Source organism: Propithecus coquereli, unplaced genomic scaffold, assembly GCF_000956105.1.
Source record: "Propithecus coquereli isolate 6110/MARCELLA unplaced genomic scaffold, Pcoq_1.0 Scaffold469, whole genome shotgun sequence".
NCBI lineage: Eukaryota > Metazoa > Chordata > Mammalia > Primates > Indriidae > Propithecus > Propithecus coquereli.
Window position 1 is genome coordinate 675,697 of NW_012150496.1, and position 22,476 is coordinate 698,172.

General features: G+C 58.9%; 1 protein-coding gene across 5 annotated transcripts in view; it reads right to left on the bottom strand.

The window, feature by feature from the left end:
* Positions 1-58: 58 nt before the first annotated feature.
* The window catches only part of CRHR1 (corticotropin releasing hormone receptor 1), a 45,436-nt gene continuing 23,018 nt past the window's right edge, over positions 59-22,476 (bottom strand). The window contains exons 3-13 of one of the 5 annotated variants that reach the window (XM_012655233.1): positions 16,538-16,657; positions 11,724-11,809; positions 5,401-5,507; positions 4,539-4,659; positions 4,187-4,340; positions 3,862-3,922; positions 1,795-1,867; positions 1,455-1,540; positions 1,100-1,235; positions 889-930; positions 59-396 (exon numbers count right to left, since the gene is read on the bottom strand). In XM_012655233.1, the coding sequence (XP_012510687.1) occupies positions 256-396; positions 889-930; positions 1,100-1,235; positions 1,455-1,540; positions 1,795-1,867; positions 3,862-3,922; positions 4,187-4,340; positions 4,539-4,659; positions 5,401-5,507; positions 11,724-11,809; positions 16,538-16,657 (1,127 nt within the window). In that variant the 3' untranslated portion in view covers positions 59-255. The remainder of the gene's footprint in view (positions 397-888; positions 931-1,099; positions 1,236-1,454; positions 1,541-1,794; positions 1,868-3,861; positions 3,923-4,186; positions 4,341-4,538; positions 4,660-5,400; positions 5,508-11,723; positions 11,810-16,537; positions 16,658-22,476) is intronic. The other 4 variants (XM_012655235.1, XM_012655234.1, XM_012655236.1 and 1 more) reach the window with 4 other exon arrangements.

Consider the following 22,476-nt stretch of genomic DNA (forward strand, 5'->3'; position numbering starts at 1 on the left):
TGTGCTGCTACGGGTTTCCGGTTCTCTGTCTCCATTCATTCCCGGTTCCCTTCTCCTGCGGCTCAGCCTCTGCTGCTCCCATGATCTAGACCCTGCTCGGCGGAGGGTGGAGGCGGCCCTCCCAGGCTCTCGGGCCAGCTGCTCCTGGCAGGGAGGGCGTGGGAAGGAGCGGTCGCCTCCACAGACAGGTGGTCAGCGAGCCTGGCCTTCCTCCCCGGCCACAGCTCTCGGGGGGCCGCTCCACGGCCCTCCAGCTCAGACTGCCGTGGACTGCTTGATGCTGTGAAAGCTGACACGGGTGGGGGACGTGGGGATGGACATGGCACGGGCCACCCGGGCGCGGATCGAGTGCTTGTCCTGCCACCGGTGCCACCTTTTTCGAACGGCAGAGCGGACCTGTGGGCACAAGGCAGGGCACATCTGAGCCTGGGGCTCAGCGCCCCTCCCTCCCCTGAGCTGCACAGGCCGCTGTCTGGGGGGGCAGGGCACAGGGGTCCACAGGGCTGGCAACACTCAATGTTGGTAACATCGTCAATTTGCATGTTTGCTGGGACAATTTTCTCAAGTGCCCCGAGAAAGGGGTACCTTTTTCTAATCCACGCAAAGGCACTACGCGGCCTCTGCCGTGAGGAATCCCTACCCTTGACCCGCATGCTTTCCCTGCCCCTGCGCTCAGCCCTGCCTGGGGTTCCCAGACTCGGTGAGACTGAAGCCGGGGTGTCAGGCAATGCCTCTGAGAGCAAAGGAGCAGAGTGGGCAGGTGGCAGGGCCCCCACCACAGACCTGGGAGGAGGAGGAGGGAGCCAGCACCCGAGGGCCGGAGGAGGCTCTGGGCAGTCTCCGGTCCCCACGGGCCTCAGCCACCCTGAGCCCAGCCCCCGTCCTCACCTCACTGTTGAGGAAACAGTAGAACACAGACACGAAGAAGCCCTGAGGAGGAGGGACAAGGCTGGTCAAAGGCAAGGCCTAGGGCAGGTGGTGTAGCCCCATCCAGCCTCCCCCAGCCTCCTGCCCTCCAGGCCCCTGCCTGGGAGAAGCCCCACCGAGGAGGTGCAGGCCTGGCCCCTCCAGGGCTGGAGGGAGGGGAGGGCGGCTGTACCTGGAAGGATTCCAGGAAGGAGTTGAAGTAGATGAAGACGACCCGGGAGACCTCATCCTCCCCGGGGTTGACGAAGAACAGCATGTACGTGATGCCCAGGAGTGGGAGCAGCACCAGAGTGGCCTTCACTGCCTTCCTGGGGTGGGGCGGGGGGGCGGGGCCCAGAGTCACAGCCCAGCCCAGAGGGGCTGCCTCTGGCTCAGTGAGGGGGGCCAGGGCTGTGGGAGGGAGGCGGGAGTGGCAGGTCTCAGGAGTGTCTGAGGCGGGGGAGCTGGGACTGCCAGGAGGGACTGCCAGGCCTGGGGGGGCCCTGGCCCCAAAGCCCCCGGGGGTGGGGGAGGCAGGACCCAGTCACCTGTACTGAATGGTCTCAGAGGTGGTGGATGCCCGGAGCTTGGTCATGAGGATGCGGACGATGTTGAAAAGGAAGATGAAATTGATCTGCAATGTGAGCACATGAGCGGGACCGTGCAGGCGTGGAGGTGTGCAAGGTGGCCAGGCCTCAGCCCTCTCGGTCCTGGGCTCGGAGCCCCAGCTGCTCTCCTTCCTCACTGGTACCTGCGGAGGCCTGGCCCTTGCCCCCTCTTTGGGTGCCGCCCACCTCTAGGTAGAGGGGTCTTTCTGTCCACGGTCAGCACTGATGGCACCCCCCAAACCCACTGCGCCCTGTCCCCTGTCCCCACCCAGCTTCTTACCAGCAGGACCAAGATCATGGGCCCCTGGTAGATGTAGTCGGTGTACACCCCAGGCCGCTTGCCAAACCAGCACCTAGAAGGTCAGAGGGAAAGAGAGCGGAGGAGGGTCATCTGGGTCCACGTCGGTGGCATGGGGGAAGGGCGATGCTCGGCCAGGGTGGGACTGGGGCTGGAAGCCAGGATGTGGGTGCCCCGAATCCAACCCTGGCAGGTCAAGCCACTCGATCCCACTGCAGTCCCTCAGGTGTCCCGTCTGCGGGAGGACAGCACCCTCTGTGCAGAGATGTAGAGCTGGAAGCAGGCACTGCGGCAGGGAGGGTACGAGGGAGACACTGCGGCCAGGAACGGGCCCCACATGCCACCGCTGCCTCCTTCCCCTGGCGGTGCCCTGGCGGTGGCCGAGGCTCAGCACACCCTGGGGTGCTGTGGGGGAGCAGCACGCACAGTGGCACCCAACAGTGAGCCTTACACCCAACAGTTAGCAATCTGCCTGAGTCCGTTCACATCAGCCCGATCGACCTTGACGGGGAGACTTGCACAGGTCCCACCTGTCTCGGGTGGCAGCATCGCTTTGTATTTTCCCACGTTTCCCTCCAGCAAGCCCCAGGGAGGTCTGGGGAGTGGGTGGGGACGGGAAGCCCTGTGTCCTTGTGGGCAGTGGCGAGATCTCATGGTGCCTCCATCAGCCAGAACTTGGGATTTTTATGTGAAACCTTTTGACTTTATAAAGGTTGGCTACAAAATCAAGTCTTCTGAAAACACCATGTAGGCCAAAGGCAGCTGTTTGAGGGCCCGGTCCAGGCCGTGGGCCTCTGGTCTCCAAGCTCTGGCTTCTCACACCCAGGCCTCTGCTGTGCCGTCAGCAGCTCACCACTAGGTGGGGCGTCGGAGCCGCTCAGACCCACTTTCTCCTCCAGCCCAGGAACGCTCTTCCCTCCAAGACACCGTGCACGAGTGCGTGTGTACACACACGCACACACATGCACGCACACAGCGGGTTTCTGAACCTTCCACCCCTCCTGTACTCACACACACACACACACACACACACCCGCAGGCACAGGCACCATCGCCAGGGTTTCCGAAGCTCCTGTTCTGGGGCGCAGCCTCCCCGCCCAGCTGGGGACCCCCACCTGCCCACTGTGCACAGGTGGTGAGAGCAGCTTCATCAGTACGGAAGATAATCTTCCCGGCTCCACGTGGAGCCCCGTGAGGCTGCGGAGTCCCCGTCTCCTCTGTGGGGGAGGAGAGGGTCCACCACCGTGATGGAGGCTGCCTGGACCCCCAGTCAGAAGGAGGGTTCCTGAGAACACTTCTGTGGCCAAAAAAGATCCTGGTGCCTCCCCCGCCCATCTATGTCCACCTTCTCTTTCCCTCTCTCTCAGTGGTTTTCGATCTTTCTCAATTTCCGACGCACATTGGAATGGTACTTTTTACAGCTTCCCAGGTGACTCCAATGTGAGCCAAGGTTGAGAACCACTGCAGCAGAAATCAAGTTTTCAGGGGTGGTTGGGGACACCTGAGTCCATTTTATAAGGCACCACAGGGCTTCAGAGCTGGAAGGAGCCTCTGAGATCATCTGGATCAGTTTCTATCAAATTCACGGAATCTTTTGTTAAAACAAGTCTTAATATTAACAGAACACATTTAAATTGCATTTACTCTGTGTCAGGCACTATTTAAAGGCTGAATATATATTAACTCATGTCACCCCCACAACAACCCTTTGAGATAGGCACTATTACCATTTTACAGATGAGGAAACTGAGGCACACTGAGTAATTAGCTATTTAATGATGGAGCCACAACTCAGAGCCTGCACAGTCTGGCTCCAGACTGCCTCTCGTGTGAGCTCCAGGCAGATAAAGGACACCGGATCCCACCTGTCCAGCCCCCTTGGAGAGCAGGGACCCTTGGACTGAGTCCTGCCCCCAACTCCTTCCCCTTATAGATGCAGAAACCATGGTCCTGACGGGGAAGCAGGTGTGGCCCAGTCCTAGGGAGTGTCAGCAGAGCTGGGCGGGGAGCCGGGGCCTGGAGGGTGAGAAGTAGAAGCAGGTGACTTACTTCTCATTGTCGTAGTACAGCTTCCCAATGGCCCAGGCCACAATGATGGGGAAAGGCACACCTGGGGGAGAGAGGGGGTGTCATAGAGCCCCTCTGCAGGGCCTGGGGGATGCCAAGCCTAGAGGACCCCAGTGCAGTCCAGGGTCAGGGGGGTCAGGGGTTACTGGGGTTGAGCTGGAATCACGCGCCTCCTACCCCCAGTGACGGGCAGAGGGCCATGGCGCACCCCACCACCCCAACCCGGGCTCCATCTCAGGCCCCCAGCCTGCCGGCCTGAGGCCGGGTGAGGAGAGGGCGGGCGGGGGCGGGAGGCGGCCCCGCTCACCCCAGCCGATGCAGATGAACATCCACTTGCGCAGCCGGTCGGTGGAGTAGGTGAGCACGATGGCTGTGTGCAGGTAGCAGCCCTCGCCGAACATCCAGAAGAAAGTGGTCACGTGGAAGTAGTTGTAGGCGGCTGTCACCAGCCTGCACCAGCCCTGCCACCCCCAACCAGAGCTGATGATGGAGGAGGGGCAGCACCCACCCAGGCCTGGGGCCTCCTCTGGACAGGACGGGGCACACACACCCTGGGATCCTGTCCCTGGCCTGTGGGCCCACCCCTCCCCTGCAGGGGACCCCCTCCCGGGCCCCCCTCTGACCTGGGTGTGGCCCCCCTGCTCCCTGACGGGACGCACCACGTTGCTCTGGTGGACCCTGGGGCTCATGGTGAGCTGCACCACGAACCAGGTGGCGTTGCGCAGGATGAAGGCTGAGATGAGGTTCCAGTGGATGATGTTCCGCAGGCACCGGATGCTTCTGGGCAGCGGAGCGGGCGGATGACGGGAGTGACAGGAGGAGAGCAGATAAGGCACAGGCCGCCAGCGCTGCTCCAGCCCACAGCTAGGGATGGGGAAACTGAGGCAGAGCAGGGCTGACTGGCCAAGTCACATGGGGAGGTGGCAGCAAGGCTCTCGTGATGCCCCACGGGGCCCTTCCCACCAGCTTACGTCCCACTCAGACGTAAGCTCCTAGGGGCGGCGCCTGGCACACGGCCCGTGCTCCCTGGACCAAGGCTGCCTGCTACCTGTTGATGCCAGCTGCCCCCAGGGTGCCCTCCACTCCTTGCTGTCACAGGATGGAGAGTCAGAGCATTAGCCCTGCTCCCACTGCCCCCTGTCCCGACCCTACCACCTGCGTCCTCAGCAGTGCTGGGGCCCAGGCACTTTCAAACCTAAAAGGGGGTGCCACTCTATGGAGCCTCCACTTCCAGGGCTCCACCTGCCTGGTCACCCCGAAATGGTGCAGCCCAGCCTGGGTGTGGGTGACACAAGGTGAGCCTGGGCCTCCTCCCCGCCCACCCTCTGCCCCAGCAGCTACTGGGGAGGAGCAGAGCGGCTCTGCCAATGGTCCCAAGAGACTCCTGAATATGCCAGCCTCCCACCGAGGGAGGGCAGGGCGTCCCCTTTCCAGCATCCCCCTCCCCAGAGCGGCCCCTGCATCTACTTCTCCGCTCTGCTCAGGGTGGGCACGGGAGGGGGCAGTGCAGGGCCCTCTCACCTGAGCCGCAGAAAGAGGACAAAGGCCACCAGGAGGGCCAGCAGGGAGATGCAGTGGCCCAGGTAGTTGACGATGACAGCGACATGGTAGTGCACCTTGCTCTTTTTCTGGAGCAGGAGAGAGGGGGAGAGGTGAGGCTCCCACACAGCCACACCCCCTGCCCACGGGATGTGAGCGGCTCTACGAGGACAGCGCCAGGGGTGGCCAGGACAGAGCAGGATGGAGCGGGTAATCGTCACAGTGCTCCTGTGCGGAGCCCCTGCTGTGTGTCAGGCATCGCTCTGCTGGCCTCCGCAGTCATCGGCAACGACAAAGTCTCCCCAGGATGCACGACTCACCCCCAGGCCCTTGCCGTCCCTGGGCAGGGCCTCTGCGTGAAGTGAACGGGGTGCCCTCCCAGGACTATCACAAATTCCCCGATTTTATTTCTTAATTTAATATACTGATGTAGGCTGCTGCCCTCCACTCTCTAATCATCTTAAGCTCCAAGAGTGATGAAGCCACTTACAGAGGATTTTCGTGTCTGTTATCTTCTTAAACCTCAAAGCAACCCTGCGGGAAGAGCTGAAAGGGCATCTGTACCTGATTTCGCAGGAAACAGACCCAGAGGGAGGTTGACCCGCGCAAGGTCACCCAACTTCAAAACTGCCTCTTACCTGCACACGCAGATTGGCAAGACGCTAAGGCTACAAACAGGTCCCCAGCCCATAATGGGGGACTGGCCGGTCCCCAGTGCCCAGGTCTTTTCAGGCTCCTGCACCCGACAGCAAAGCCGCCATCCACCCTTTCCTAGGTCCCGAGAAGACAGGGCCCAGGAACCCGAGGCGGGCTCCGTGACTGTGTGAGCGAGGGGAGGCAGCACGGATGCTGGAAAGCGGCTGGCTTTGAGAAGGGGGGTCCCCGTTGGCACCTCCCTTCCTCTCCCTTTCTCGGCTCTAGGGTGGGACTGAGGATGACAATGCACAGAAACTGGCGACACACAAGTGCCCAGAGAAGGACGAGCTCACAGCAGCCCCGTCATCCTTCGAGAGCCACCAAAGAGCTCCTGGCCCTCTGCGGACCTTCCTGTCAGAACACAGAATCCACCCAAGTCAGAGCTGTCCCCAGGGGTCGGGTCCAGCCCTATCCATCAGGCATCGCAGAAGGGGCCAAGCCTGCCCTGCCCCACTGCCCCGGCTGCTGCGCCCTCGGAAGGGGCGTCCTCACCGGAGACCTTCTCAGGTCTCGCAGGGGCCAAACCTTGTGCTGGGAACTGGTTTTCCCATCAGGGGCTTTCTGGAACTTGGGAGGAAATCGCATTAGCAACTCGGGCCTTGGAAGGGCCGGGACCCAGGGAGGTGTCAATGAAGTCAGGTGAGAGAGGGACAGAGAGAGGGGAAGGGAGCAAAGGGTACCCGTCGCCCATGCAAATGGGGAGGGTTCCTAGGCGCCTGGGGGCAGATGCCACAATCCAGAGGCTCCGGAAGATACACACACACCACAGGCTGTCTGGAGCTGGCATTTCATTTCCTTTATTAAATTTTCCCCGAATCCATACTGAGAAGCCCCTGGGTAATGACGACATCTGTGGAGTGCGCATGGTTCACAGGCCGGGCTGGACGGGAGGCGCAGGGGCGTGGGGAGCCCTCCACCGCCACCCACTGCCAGCACCCCCACCTCACCCGTGCCAGGCCGTGTGCTTGGGTCATTGGGCTGGGGTGGGAGGACTCATTGATTAGGCACCTGCTGTGTGCTGAGCACCGTGCCAGGTACTTTACAGACGTCACAACTGCCCTCTGAGACTGGTCCTTTCATCCCTGTTTTTTTGGCTGAATAATTGGTCCATGCCACACAGCCAGCAGCTCGAACCGGGTCTGCCTGGCTTTAAAATCCCTCTTTTCCCTGTCCCCATGGTCCATTTCTTGAGGGACAAACAGGAATTGAAAACAGAAGCCCTCTCTGAGGAGGTCTTGCTCCGTTCTGGGCTCAGGAGCCTCGGGGGGCCTGGAGGCTCAGGAGGGTGTTTCTCCACGGAGCCTGACAGGGGGACCCGGGCCAGATCACTCCAGCGGGACAAGGTCTCTGTGTGACTCCCTGAGCCTACTGGCCCAGGCTGGGTTTGAGCCCCGTCTCTCACCTGGCACATGAGCTGATGCTGTCTGAGAGACAGAGCCAGAGAAGACAGCTGGAGAGATGGCAGTGTCACCCCAGTGATGCCCGGGAACAACCTGAGAGGTGGCCACCAACACTCTGACAGACAAATAGGTCCTGCAACACCCAGTGACACCGAGACATTTCCAGTAACAACCAGAGATGTGGCCAGCATTACCTAGAGAGCCAGCAATACCCTGAGAGACATCAGCCCCCCCGAAGATGGCCAGTGACACCCAGAGAGAACAGCCAGCAACATCCGAAGGGACACCCAGTGACACCCTGAGAGACAGCCACTGACAACTGCAGGAGCAGCTGGGACACAGCAGGTCCTTGGGGACCTGACCAGCACTCTGTCCCGGTCCAGTCTGGAGACCTAAGACAAGCAGGAGCCCCGAGGAAGGTGGCCCAGTGTGGTGCTCGGCAGCGGCCACTCTGCTGTGCCCTCAGTGCCCAGAATCTGGTGAGCAGTCGGTGCCCGGCTGGCTCTGAGCAAACGCTGCAAGACACCACGTGGCCCCAGATGGCGGTGGAGTCAGACCTGCCCCGAGGCCTTGCTGAGACCTCCCGGCCCGGACCCCAAGGCCCCTTCCCGTCCCGAGTCCCGCAGCCTCAATCTCACTCCCATCCCTGCTCCCCCCACTCTGCGGGGCGCCCTCTCCATCCAGGCTTCCCAAGCTGCTCCCCTCGGCCTCCACGGTACTCCAGCCCTGACTCCTCAAAGTGCGGTGCCTGAACCAGCAACGTCAGCATCTCAGAACTGGGGGAAACCTTGAGAAGAGCAGAACCTTAAGCCCCACCCCAGACCCACTGACCTAGAGTCTTTTTTGCAAGAAGCACAGAGGACCCCTAAACACCTCAGTGTTTCAGAAGCCCTCACCCAACCACTGTTCCCTTCTCCCCACACCGTGAGCAGTGACCCCCACCAGGAGTCCCTTTCATATCCCACCAAGGTGTCCTCCAGGATACGCCCAAGGCCCTGACTCCTCTGTACTGGCAGGGCGTGGGGGAGGAGGACAGAGTGTGAGTGTGGGTGGGGAGTCGGGACCCTGGGGAAGGTTATCACCGTGCAGGGAGATGGGGGCAGGGTGCTGATACAGGCGGTGGGGGCTGGTGCAGGGTGGTACTGGGGGCTCAGTGCCATCACCCCCGGGGCCAAGCAAGGCCCCGGGGGCCTGTCCCCTGGTGGTGGGCAGGTCTCCGGGGCGCCTGGCCTTAGGGTGCCCTCTCAAGTCCCATTTCACAGGCAGACTGCAATACCCCAGGGCGCTGGTGCTTAATTAGGGCTTAGCCCAGGCCCAGAGCTGAGAAACCTGCTACTCACTTAATTGGCTACTTTCCTCTTTGCAGTTCCGGGATGAGGTGAGGAGTCTTGGGAGTGGGCAGGGGTCTGCCGAGGCTGGGGGCTGGCAGAAGGGGATGGCATTTTCACTAATTAAATTAACTGATTACCCAGAGTGCCAGGCACCAGGCCAGCAGGGGCTACGGGGGAGAGCGAGAGGTGGCAAAGCCAGGCAGAGGTGGGCAGGGAGTGGCGGGGGTGTGTGGGTGAGGAAGGGGGTGAGCATGTTACCCAGACACCCCTGCCCCCAGGTGCACATACGACCTCCCCTGACCTCACAGGTGAGATGAGAGACAGAGGGGTGGCAGACAGATGGAATGTCCTCCTTAGGCCAAGACACAGGTCAGCACCACCCTCCCATCTACCAGGAGGCAGAGATCTGAACAACTCTCAGCCATTTTAGGGGACTTAGTGGTTACCTGCTCAAGGTCGCACAGCATGTGCGAGCTGAAATCCAAACCCCCAAGCCCATGCTCTTCCCATTGCATTGCCAAAGAGGGGGCTGATGAGGCTGGGGGCACCTAATTCTCTCCCCTGCCCTAACCCTGCTGGTGGGGAGCGGGCAAGACCCCTGTCTGGGCTAGGGTGGCAGCTGCAGGGCAGGCCGAGAGCAGCGGAGCCACTGCCCTTGAGTCTTGGACGGGCACTGGGGGAAGCAGGGGCTGCTGAGTGCGCCCGCCAGCCAGCTGGAAGGGAGGGGCTTACGTGAGAGCAGGAGGGACTTGGTGAACCTCGAAGACCTTGCCCTGACCATCGGGAGGGGCGGATGCAGGGAGGGGGCTGCCAGCAGCTGTGGCATCTAACAAGGGGACAGACACCTCTGTCCCCTCTGGGGTGGGGAGAGGGCAGCTGGTGGCCTGACCTCCAGCTGGAAATACATCTGCCTCAGGCTCTGCGGACCCCGCAGGACCATCAGAGCAGAGGCGGGTGCGATGGAGGGGCCGCACACCTCTGTGCCTCCCCCACACCGTCCCTCTGTGGACATGAACGTGGTCTCGAGTCGCCGACAGCACTGACCTGCCTGTCTGAGCACAGCCGTGGTTCCTTTCCTCCCACCTCATCTGCTGCGTGCCAGGCCGGGGGTTCCTCACCCCGCCCCCACCCAAGGCCATCTCCTCTGGCCCAGCTAAGTTGCCTGACCTGGAACCCCACTTCCCTCCCCAGCCCAGGAGGGCACCTCTTCCCCAGCTTCCCAGGTTGGCCCACTGGGTGGGGGCTTAGCAACCTGGGGGCTGTCTCTGCTCAGGTTGGACCGTAAAGCAGCCCAGCCAACCCACCTCCGCCTTCAGTGAACCCAACCGTCTGGCCCGAGGGATCTAAGATGCCAGGCAGCCCCCACCCTGCGCCCGCCCTGCCAGAGCAGCACCGTGAAACAGCTCGTCACTCTTTTAGGCTGAACATCGCCCTATCTTTGCAGCTTCTGGAAGGAGACAGCAGAGCCCCTAGAGCTCAACCACAAAAGGCCAGGATGCCTGGGGAGGAGCTGACCAAAGCGCTCAGGGCCAGGTGGGCGCCACAGGTCGGGGAGAGTTGTTGCTTCACACCAGGCTCCTGGCAGCGGGCACAGCAGAGCCCGGGCTCCAAAGCCCGAGGTTCCAGGCTCTGCCTCACTCTGGCCACGTGACCTTGTGTGAGTCACTCCCCGTTTCTGGGCCCTCAGTCTCCCCATCTGTAAGATGGATGGGTTGCACTAGATCAGAGTTTCCCACTTTGGCTCCATCAGAAGGTTCCCTTGGGGCAGTTGTTATAATAAAATGCAGATTCCCAGGTCCTTCCTGGACAGTTTGCTCTCTCAGGTGTTGGCACTGGGACCTGTATCCGCACACATGCTCTGGGTGAGATTCCCATGCAAGCCTGGGAACCTCAAGATGGGAGGGAGGGTCTCAGGTCCCCTCCAACTCAGATCTTCAGGGATGGGATTCTCAGGACTCTCTTCCACACCCCAGAAGCCCAGGCCCTCGGACAGCCCGGGACACCTGCCCTTTGACCCTCACCTTCCTCAGCACCCACTGAGAAAGTGGCGGGAGGTGTGGCGGAAGGGACAGGGGAGGCAGCAGCAACGCCAGAAGGACAGATCTATCCATGCCATTGCCACATGTCACCCTTAAGAGATTATTCATTGCAGCACTGTTTGTAATAACTGAAGACTGGTTAAATAAATTATGGCACAATGTGATATTATGCAAATGTAAAAAAGAATGAAGATGCTCTTTATGTACTGATATAAAACAATCTCCAAGATAGATGATTATATGAAAAAAGCAAGGTGTAGAACGGTATGAATAATATGCCGCATTTGGGTAAAAACAAAAAGGAATATATATATATATATATATATAATTACTCGTATATGCAGAGAATGTCTCTGCAAGAACACTTAGGAAATTGGCAAGCCGGGGAGGGAATCCAGTGTTTGAGATGGGGTGGGAGGGAGACACTGTATTCCACTTGCACCTTTTGGATCTTGCAGTATCTACTCAGAAACATTTACATTTTTAAAAGGATCTCCAAGGTCTTTTTCAAACTGCACTGCTAGCCCCATCCCTGGTTCTGATGCAGCCCCCGTGGCTGGACCTTGACACACCTCAGGTGCGTGCGGTGGAAGCGGGTGGGGAGCCCGTGACTGTGTCTGGCCTGACTCTGCAGCCCCGGGATGGTCCCGTGCCCAGCACATGCAGCCACCTGATGAGCATGAGCAGAAGGAAGGACGTGGCTCAGCCCTCCCTCAGGGCACCTGCTCTCTCGGCGTCAGCCTCTGGCTCCCCGACACCGACCGGCCACGCAGCGAGCATGAAACTCTGCCCTGGGCCCTGGACCCCCTCATGCGGGCAGCCTAGCCCGCTCACCTCACCTCCACGTTGAGGATCTCCTGGCATTCGGAGTAGTTCACGCGGGCAGCCCAGCTGCCATTGGCCAGGCACTCCCGGTAGCCGTTGTCTGGGAAAAGGAGAGAGAGGCAGTGAGGGGGCAGCAGCGGGCATCTGTCTGTCCGTTCACATGCCCATCTACCCGTCCATCTGGGCCGGGACAGGGGCCTGCTGGCTGGGGGCTGTGGAGTGACGCTGGGGAGAGGGGCTTCCTCTCTGCTCTATCCTCCTGCCTCTTTTTGGGTGTTGTCCCCAGCGGGTGTCAGTGGCTCCCCTAATGCCTGCCTGTAGGCCACGGCTCTGGCCACCCAAGCTGGCACAATCGGGCCCACAGGACTGGCCCATGGACAGGCTTGCCCAGCTCCTCGGGCTGGTTTCCCTGTGAGCCCTTATGTGGTGGCAGATGACGTGCTGGGTGCTCTTCTGAGCAGTCTCCCGTTTTGGGGTCTTGCCTGACAGGAGAAAGAATGGTGAGATCTCATGAGTCAACTCTCACGAGGCTGGGCATGATCCGATGACGGAAGGGTGTGTGGTGACAGCTCACGTGGCAAATCTCTATGACAGGGTTTCTTCGGGTAGGACCATCCATAGTGGAGGTCTACGTGGGAGGTCCTCACATGGCAGCTTCACGTGGGGGGGCTCGAAGGGCAGGTTTGGGGAAGGTCCCCGTGGTGGCATTTCCCTATGTGGGCCTCCTGTCGGAAGGTCATGGGATGGGAACATCCACCATGGAGGTCTCTGGGACAGGAAACGACAGGCGCAGGAGTGTGCTGGGAGATATCACACAGGGGGTCTCACGGGGCAGGTATCTATCTCATCACCGAGAGCCGCCAGGACTGCTGCCGGCCTGCCCTCGGCGCTTGGAGAAGGAGGCAGGGGCGTGGGGGTGGGGGCATGTGCAGCCCCAGCCCGGACTGCGGCCCAGAACCTGTCACCTTGCAAGGAGATGGAGGGGGTCCTGTGGGCCGACACGACGCCTGGCGTTAGGGCTCTGGGAGGGCAGAGCTGCCCAGAGGGTCCCTCACCTCCTTCCTGCCTAGCCCCTTGGGCACCAGGGTCCCAAAACCCAGCAGGGAAGAGACCGAGGGAATTCTAAATTCCACCTTGTCTCTCTGCTGGTGGAGGTCGCCCCGCCCTATCCCGTACCCTGCTCTGGCATCAGTGGCTTTCCACATGTCTCCTTGAGTTAATTCTGGCGCTGAGTCCAGGCGGCACTGGCTGGAGAGGACTTGAACCCTGAGCCACCTCCCTGGAGCCTCCCTCACTACAGGCTCCCGCTGGACTCGGGCCTGGGAGAGGGCTGGGGAAGCTGCCAGAGTCCCAGCTGGGGGTTCTGGAGCGCCACGGGGGTGCAATGCTGCAAGGGAGCCAGAGGCCAGGGTCCTGCCCGGCTCTGCTGCTGCGGCTGCCCTGCTGGGCTGGGGGAATGACCTTCCCGCCCCTTCTCCTCCCTTGTAAGGGGAGGGGCCGGACCCTCCGGCCTGGGAGCTGCCTCTTGGCTGGCAGCACCATGACAGGAGGGAGATGACGGCTGCCCTCCACCCCCACCCCCAGCCTGGCTGGAAGGCTGCCAGGCCTCCTGTCTCGCCCCCTCCCTGCCCTTCCCGGGCCCCTCTGCCCAGGCGCTGCTCTCACTGCGGCTGCCAGCGGGGAAATCGGGCCGAATGGATTTTTAAAGCTCTGCCCGGCTTCCCTGTCAGCGGACCTGAGTCTCAGGCAGCTTCGCGCCCTTGGGCAGAGCTGGCGCAGAGGCTGCGCGTTCTCTCCTAATTGCTAGATGAGGGATGAGCTACCAGAGGGCCGAGGCTCAGCGGCTGGGTTTGCAGGGGGATCTGGGGCAGGGGGAATCCAGCCTCTGCCACAGGAAGTGCCTGGGACCACAGGCTGCTCTGGAATGTCTGCAGAGAGAGGGTCTTGGGGCACAGGTCTGGCGAGAAGGGGGATGCCGGGGCAGTTCCTGCCTTAAGAGGAGAAGCACAGAGTGGTGCTAAGAGCCGCCCCCTAGACCCAGACAGCCAGGGTCAAACCCTGGCACCACCTCCACTAGCTGCGCGACCTCGGGCAAATCACACAAGCCCTCAGCTTCCTTACCTGTGAGTTAGAACGATCTTAATAATGGCTCCTACCTCGAAGGCTGAGCACTTTCAGTTAACATAAGCAAAGGGCTTGGGACTGTCCCTGGCATATGGGATTAGCTGTTATTTTTTATTATTATTGTCTTCGAGCTGTATTTATATAACCTTGCATGAGATTCAGAACATGTCACTTGTCCCTCTCAAAGGGAGTATCGGCGGAGCTTGCAGGAGGAGCCGCCTTCGCCCAACGCCCCCCTTGGCATCCCACATGTGGGTGGTTAGCCGGGAGTCCCTCCCAAGGCCGGGTCATCAAGATGGAGCAGCCTCTGAGGGGCAGGAGGGGGTGACCCCAAAGAAAGCAGGCCCAATAAGCGGGGAATCGTTGCCAGGGAGGATGCGACCTCCCTGCCTTTAATTGCTGAGCTGAGCAGTCCTCCCGGAGAATCACGGGAAAAGGGATATTTTTGGAAATGCTTCCCGTCTCTTTGAAGATCGGATGCAGCAGGAGGGAGGGCGTTAAGGAAAAGGCCTAGAAGTCCTGGCAGCACCTCGTCAGTGAATGAATTAATTAGTGACTAATGATTAGGGACAGCTCCGGGTTCCCACTCGCTACTGATTGCCCGGGCGTGTCTCTATCCCCGGGTGCGGGGGGGCAGCTGGGAAGGGCGTGTCCGGCCCTGCCCTGACGTGATGTCGGGGGGGCAGCTGGGAAGGGCGTGTCCGGCCCTGCCCTGACGTGCTGCCCCCACATCGAGGGACCCTGGCCTCAGCTCCTTTCCTGGGATCATAGAGGGTCAAGTGAGGGAGCCCAGAGACACCTCATGCAACCCCTGTCACCTGCAGGCAGAGAAACTGAGGCCCAGAGAGGCCCGTGCCCAGGGCTCCTTAAGTTACAGACAGAGCTGGGACGAGAACCCAGGACTCCCAGCTGCCACCTGAGGCAGCGTGTGGAGTGGCGCGTGCCCAGGCAATAAGGCCTGAAAACGCCTACCTGGGGCAGGTCAAGTAACCCTTGGGGACGGGCGTGGAGGGAGCTCATTGGGGTTGGCCAGGGCGGTGACCACAGAGAGCCTGGCAGGCCCCACTCAAGAGCATGGGCCTGACCACGGAGGCAATGGGGAGTCACAGAAGGGCGGATTCCAAGGGAGAGTGTGACAGGGTCAGATCTAGAACCTTCCGCTGAGGCAGTGGCATTGGGCAATGAGGGCAGGATCAGCAGTGACAATTCTTGTGCAGGTGGAACTGACAGGTACTGGTGCCTCCTCCAGAAGCCCCTGATGCACCAGCCCTGACTCTGCCTCCTTCCTGGGAGCTCTAGAAGGACTCGGGCCACAGCATCATGAGTGGAGCAGTGGGAGGGCTCTGGTTCCCGGGTTCTGACCCTGTCTCCAAGCTCTGTGACCTTGGACAGGGTATTGGCCTCTGTGCCTCAATTTCCATATTGTAAAATGGGCCCCACTAATTGGAGGCTGGCCCAAACTCTCCTCTTGGACTGACTTGACCCGGAGGTCCCTCTCCCCTTGTTCCTTTCTGCGTTTCCTCCCCTTGGTCCCCATGCCCCTCCCAGTGTCTCTTCTCCCTCTCCAGGTCCCTCCCATGGCCAGGATGTGGCACAGACACAGGAGGCTGCTTGATCTGGCTGTTTTAGCTTCCTGCCCTGCTCTGACCTCCCCCTCCCCTGCCGGGTCCTCCCACGCCTCCCTGGCCGTAGCCCCCAGCCTTAATCCTCTTAATCCATCGGTAAGGGGTTGAGCGGCAGAAGGAATTTGGGCGTTTTCACCTGGAAGACGTCTTAGAAGCATGTCATCCAGCCCTCTCGATCTTCAGACAAGAGGCTGGAGGGCCGTGGGGGAGGGGGAATGTGCTGGAGGTCACACAGTGAGCTCGGAGCAAAACATCTGGTGTCTATGGTCACCCTTCGTGCCCTCTTGGGCCTCTGAACTCAGGTGCGCAGGTCCCAAGGGCCCACAAAGGAGACCCCAACCCCAGGGACAGGTGAGGGTAGCTGTTGCTCTCTTGATAAGCAGGGATCGAGTCACCGACAGGAGAGAGCAAATTAATTCCTAGCCTGGCAGGTGGTGTGGCAGGGAGCTGCAAAGCCCGACAGCGGAGGTTCAGGCCTCAGGAGAGCGAGGTGTTCAGGGCAGAGAGGTGTTTACGTGAGGATCGAGTATCTGAACAGACCCTGGGTCAGTCCTGCCCCATCCCCGCCCCACCTATGGACCTGGGATGCAAGTTGAGCCCCTGCCCGTGGATCTATAACTCTGTGTCCCCCAGGGCTCGTCTCAAAGCCTCTCTGAGCTCGGAGTTCTCATTCTCAAAGTTGGGCCCGTTCTCATGATCCTGCCCTACCCCACGGTATTGATGCACCTCAAACAGACGAATCTGTCTGCATTTTGTCACCTGCAGACGAAAGCGGCAGACAGACCTGGATGCAAATTCCAGCTGGTGACCTTGGGCAAGTTCTGTAACCTCTCTGAGCCGCAGAGGCCTTAGTTATGTAACGGGTGATAGGGTGATAGCGTCACCCAGAATTGTGGTTATAATCACTACTAACGAGCACAGAAGGTGGAGCCCAGAGCTAGCCTTTGGCAAAGCAGCTATACCACAGAGGTATTAGTATTATCGTTATTGTTGTTATTATTATTATTTCCCCCCCTCTCAGCTCTCCCCATCCTGTCCCACCTCCCAGCAGATGGTCCCCCTGCCACCTTCTTCCTTACTTGTGGTGTTGTAGCGGACACCATAGAAAAAGGCGGGGCAGGGCCGAACCACCAGCTGCCCTGCGGGACTCCGGGGCCAGCAGGTGCCAATGAGGTCCACGGACGCGTTGCACTGCAGTCCTGGAGGAGAGACGGCTGGTGAGGCAGAGCAAGATCCCCACCCCAGGCCCCAGGCAGGCAGAGTACATTCCAGAGTCCTACCCACCTCCCCACTGGCTCACACTCACACACCAGCTAGGGACAGGACAAGAGCAATGACCTCAGTGCAGAAATGAGCTTATCCTAGGCCAGGGAAACACCAGGGGGAGAAATCGGAATTTGCTACTAAGGCACTAGGGAGCCAGTGTGGATTCCAGAGCAGAGGAGGAACAGAGATGGCTGGAGGTGGTGGTAAAAGCTAAGGTCATGGCTGGCATTTAAAGGAAGGCTGGGCAGGCTTCAGGTCCCCTGCTCTGTAGCCTGAGGACACTTCTCTTAGCCCCTCACTTGGTGATAGCCTGGAGCTCTGAGAGGTCACAGGAACACACTGGAACAGGCCCAGCCAACCACTGACCCGGCCCTGTCACATATCTCTGGAACCAAACCACATGCACCCCAGCCCTGCAGGGAAGAACCAGCTAAGTGAAGCTGCTCCATCTTCCAGGCAGCCTGATAACCACACTTGCTGAGCAAACACTGTCCTGCGTCTGTGCTGGACCCTGAAACGGGATTCACCAAGGGCACTACGCAGGGGAAAGGCAGGAAGACACCACCTGGGGGAGTGGAAAGGGAACTGAACTGTGAGTCTGGGCCCATGGCTTCAGACTGGGCTCTGCTACTAATTTGCTGTGTGACCATAGGCAAGTCACTTGCCCTCTCTGGGCCTTAGTGTCTTCATCTATAATAAAATAACATAGTTGAATTAGATCAGAAATTCTTTTTTTTTTGAGACAGAGTCTCACTCTGTTGCCCGGGCTAGAGTGAGTGCCGTGGCGTCAGCCTAGCTCACAGCAACCTCAAACTCCTGGGCTCAAGCGATCCTTCTGCCTCAGCCTCCCGCGTAGCTGGGACTACAGGCATGCGCCACCATGTCCGGCTAATTTCTACATATATATATTTTTAGTTGTCCAGATCATTTCTTTCTATTTTTTAGTAGAGACGGGGTCTCGCTCTTGGTCAGGCTGGTCTGGAACTCCTGACCTTGAGTAATTCACCCGCCTTGGCCTCCCAGAGTGCTAGGATTACAGGCGTGAGCCACCGCGCCTGGCCTAGATCAGAAATTCTTAATCTCAGTCTACTAGAAGCTTCGAGGGTTCACAGACACCCTGAATATAATAAAAATTTTGTTATATACATGCATATTAATGGAGAAAAGGGCCCATGGCTTTCATTAGATTCTCCAAGGGGTCTGTGATTCAAAAGAGATATAAACAAGCTAAACTAGAAAGAGGATGTCAAAGTTCCCTTCCAAATATTTGCTTTTTGGAGTAGAGTGTGTATGTGTGTTTTGGGACAGCGTGGAGGCCCCAGTGACACTTCAGGAGGGTAGGGAGGGGTTGGGGCTCCTCCTGAGACTGCCCCTTCTTTCTCTGCCTTTTGATGCCCCTGTCGGCATGAGGCTGGCACACCAGTCCTGTTGAGACCCAGTGTCCCCAGGTTAATAATCTGGAATTGGCACAAGAATGCACAGACAAGGCAGGGAGAGCCGTGGGCCAGGGGGAGTGGGGGCAGCCTCTCTGGGCCTGGGCTGAGGCCGGCCTGCCATCTCCTCCCCACATTAGCCCGTCCCCAGTCTCTCAGGAAACAGCCCTGGTTAAATTGGCTTTCGTTCCCTGCTGGACTCAGGGCAGTGCCGAGCAGCACTGGTACCAAATGCTGTTTTTTCTTTCTAATCAAAGCTATTCACAGGGTGTTCTTGCAAATCAGGGCTCAGGGGGCAGAGGCCTTAAAGCCAAGTGGCTTAATTGAAAGAGAAAGAAATCTGGATTGGGGCTTAATGGACAGGAGGTGACAGCAGGCCAGGCGGCTAGAGAGGGCCAAGCCCCGGTGCTGTGCCACGGTGGAACCTCCGTGAACGTCATCACAGAGCAGTGGTGGAAGCAGCAGAGTGACGAAGCAGGGCCATCCGTGCGAGGGCCTGCCAGGTGGGGATCTGAACCTGTCCTGGATCGTGCTGACAGCGCTGAGCCCGGAGGAGCACGTGGCCGCAGGGAGGGGAGGGTAACATTACGAACCACGCTCTGTTGTTTCAAAGCTCTTCTTCATCTATTTCATTTGCTCTTTGCACACCCTGCAATGCCATTATGTCCTTTTCAGAATTGAGGAAATTGAGGCCCAGGGAAGTTAAGTGACTTTCCCAAGGTCATGAGTCAATGAGTGGAAGAACCAAGACTCACAGGCAGGTGTTTTGGACTCTAACTCAAGTGCTCTTTCGATTATACCACATTGTGTGTCACTAAGGAGTGGGGACAATCTAGGAGGCAGCAGGAAAGAGGCAGCATTTATCAAGGGCTGGCTGTGCCAGGCACATGCCAGGTGCTTGGTACATGCCACCTCATTTAATGACACTGCCATACCTTCTTCAGTGCATTGCTCATTCATTCACTCACTCATTCGCTCACGGTATCTACTGAGCTAGGCTGGCAGGATTAAACGGGATGTCCTATGAGCAGTGGCCGGAACGGTGCCCGACACACCTTCTCAGTCACTGTGGCCTCTGTCCTCCTTCCTCCCTTCCCTGGACAGCTCCCCAGCTCCCCTTCTGCAAAGAACAGAGGGCAGGAACGCCACCTGCCCCTAGTCTGTGGTACAGATTCCACAGCACCCACGATGCTAATTCTCCCTATTTTACAGATAAGGAAACTGAGGCCCAAGCAGTCAAACGGCTTATTCCAAGGTATTAAGTATCCAAAGACACTAAGAGGCAGAAATGGATTTTGAACGCTGGTCTCTTGACGTCAGCCCAGGGCTCCTCCCACCGCACCACAGCTGGCCCCAATCCGGGCAGCTGCCCCCCAGTATTTGATTGCACCCACCCTGTGCCCCTGGGTCGCTCCGCATCGCATTGGGGTGCCTCTTTCCTGCCCGCCCCCTGCGGCTCACAGAGGGCTGCGTGGAGGTGGCGCTGGAACACAGCAGCGGACGCCAACCTCTATGTTAAGAGCCCAGAAATCTGGAGGGAATGAAAGTCTGTGTGAGACAGGAAGAAAGGGAGACGCTACAAGAACCAAGAAGAGAAGCCAAAGGAAAAAAGCCCGAGACAGAGATCCCCCTGCCCTCAGAGCAAAAGCCAAGTGCACAGGGATGGGGCGGGGTCTGGGGAAGGGGTGGAGCCAGACAGGGCGGGGCCAGAGGTGCGAGGGCCAATCCGGAGCGGCCGCCGGGCTCAGGTGCAGAAGTGCTGCTAAATGTGCACTTGGGGGGTTGGCCATGTGGTCTTGTGGAGCAGGCAGAGGAGGGAGGGGCAGAGAGAGAAGAGAGGAGTGAAGGCAGGGTGGAGGAAGAAGGGAGGGGACCCAGAGGTGGAGGGCAGGGAGGAGGCAGCAGGACAGGGCCTCAGGCAAGTCAGCGCTGCCCACTGGACTTCCCTGCCTGAGACTGCCTCGCGGGCTCGGCGCCTTCCCGCAATGCGCCCTGCGTGCGGTGTCTGCCTGCGTGCGGTGTGCGGTGTCTGCCTGCGTGCGGTGTGCGGTGTCTGCCTGCGTGCGGTGTCCGCGGCTCCCACACAGGCTTTTGGCTCCCCGCCCTGCGGGGAAGGAGGAGAGCAGCGGTCCCGGGGCCTGGGAAGGGGAACTTCCAAGGATGTGCAGGACTTGGGGAAGGGGGTACCACCATCTGTGGAACACTGCACTGCGAGGGGCGCTTTGCATTACAAAATTTGTGCTCATTCAACCCACGCAGCTACTCTTTGAGCAGGAGAAAAGCGGGGGACGGGGGAGCCAAGATGGCAAGGAGAGAGAGCCAGGAGAGAAAGAGGAACCAGAGACAAGTCACTAAGGGTAGAATAGGGAGAGGCAGACGGGAAGTCCTAAGACGTACAGAAAAGATCATTTCCAAGGTGCTGGGGACAGGGAGGGTATCGATCTCCTGGCTGGGAAGAGGAGAAGGCAGGAAGTCAGTCTCTGTGTTACTCAGCCTGGTGGCTACAAGGACCTCAAGGTCAAGGCAGTACGACTCTGATTCTTGCGTCAACATCCCCTCCAGGTCCCACTGCTATAAACGGCCAACCTCTTCTGCTCTCCTGGCTGGGGGGTGGATGCGGGGGTGATATTTTCCCACCCTGATATCATGATTCTGGGATGAGGAACAGTTTGGACCAAAGTAAGCCAGCCTTGCAAACAGCGAAGCCAATTTAGCCGCCAGCAGCACTAAGGCTGGGCTGCTGTTGGGAGCCGGCCCCTCCCGGTCAGTGAAGGTATAGGTGGGGAGGGTTAACGACTTTGCTCTTTATTTAACAAGTGTGAGGCCCTTGTGTCCCTGGGTTCTGCATCTGGGCATTCAACCAACCGCAGATAGAAAATATGTGGAGGAAGAAAGGTGTCTGTACTGAACATATGCAGGCTATTTTTTTCTTGTCCTTATTCCCTAAACAATACAGTTTAACAACTATTTACATAGTATTTACATTGCATTAGGTATTGTAAGTCATGTGAGATGATTTAAAGTATATAGGAGGATATGTAGGTTGTATGCAAATAATATGCCATGTTACATGAGGAACTTGAGCATCTGAGGATTTTGGTATCCAGGGGAGCCCTGGAACCCATCCCCCATGGATACCAAGGGACAACTGTATTGACGACCTAAGAAATGTTCTAGGGGCTGGGGATACAGTAATGGACAAAGTAAATGTCCTGCCCTCATGGTGCTTACATTCTAGTGGGGAGACTGCAACCCTCCCCACACACACACATCTGTTAACCACTGAGAAATACCATGGAGAAAAACTAAGCAGTGAAAGGAGACAAAGACCAACAGGGTGCTATTTTAGTTTGGTAGTCTCTAAAGTACCAAAATCTAAGCAGAGACCTAAAGGAACGACGGAGCCATGTGTACACCCAGGGGAAAAGTGTTCTAGGCAGAGGGAACAGCAAGTACAAAGGCCCTGAGGCACACGTGTGCTCGGTGTGTCTGAGGAACTGACATTCCTATCACTCGGTGGCTCAATCCCTCATTCTTAGGGCAGATAGATCCCTTTAAGGGTCTTGCCTGGTTGGGGGTGGGGGTACCCTGGTCACCATGGGCCTTCATGTGGCGGATGCACTGGGGGGAGTCAAACGGGCTAAAGGAATGCATAAAACCAGTCCTACATCTCCCTCTTTCCCCACACCTGCGCAGAGCCAATGCACGGCGCCCACACTCTGCTCGCGGGAGCACTGCGGTCAGACTGCCCCAAGTCACTGCACATGGAGGGAAGGGGAGGAGGGAGCAATGTGAGGGCTCCTACCTGCAGAGCCAGGGTCCGGGGGGCCTGCTTTAATGAACAGACAAGAACCCTTTGAAGGTGGCCTATTTAATGCTTGTGCACAACTGGACACTGGTTTCTTCCCCCAAGTAGGTTGTACAGTCCCTTCCCACCAGGCTTGGGGTCCAGATGTGCTCAGCAGATCCTTCTACGGCAGATCGCTTCAGAGGGAAACTGGCACCTGGCTCCTGTCCCAGTTACGTTGGGTCTCCCTTCAGGGGCTTCTGAATGAACCACGAGGTAGGCGGGCACTTGACAACAGCGCTGCGGCTGGGAAGCCCATCCCCCTGTTTGGGTTAAACCCAAGAGAGGGACTCAGCCAAGGCTGCCCAGAGGGAAGCAGCCAGGTGGCCCAAAGACAGCCTCTGAAACACACATTCCTGCCACCCAGACAAATGCACTGCTGAGATGGATGGGCAGGGCCCCTGCCTGGGTCACCTGGCATGGAGAGGGTGACAGAGGGCAGGCAGAGAGTCCTGGTCTTTGCTCCACCACG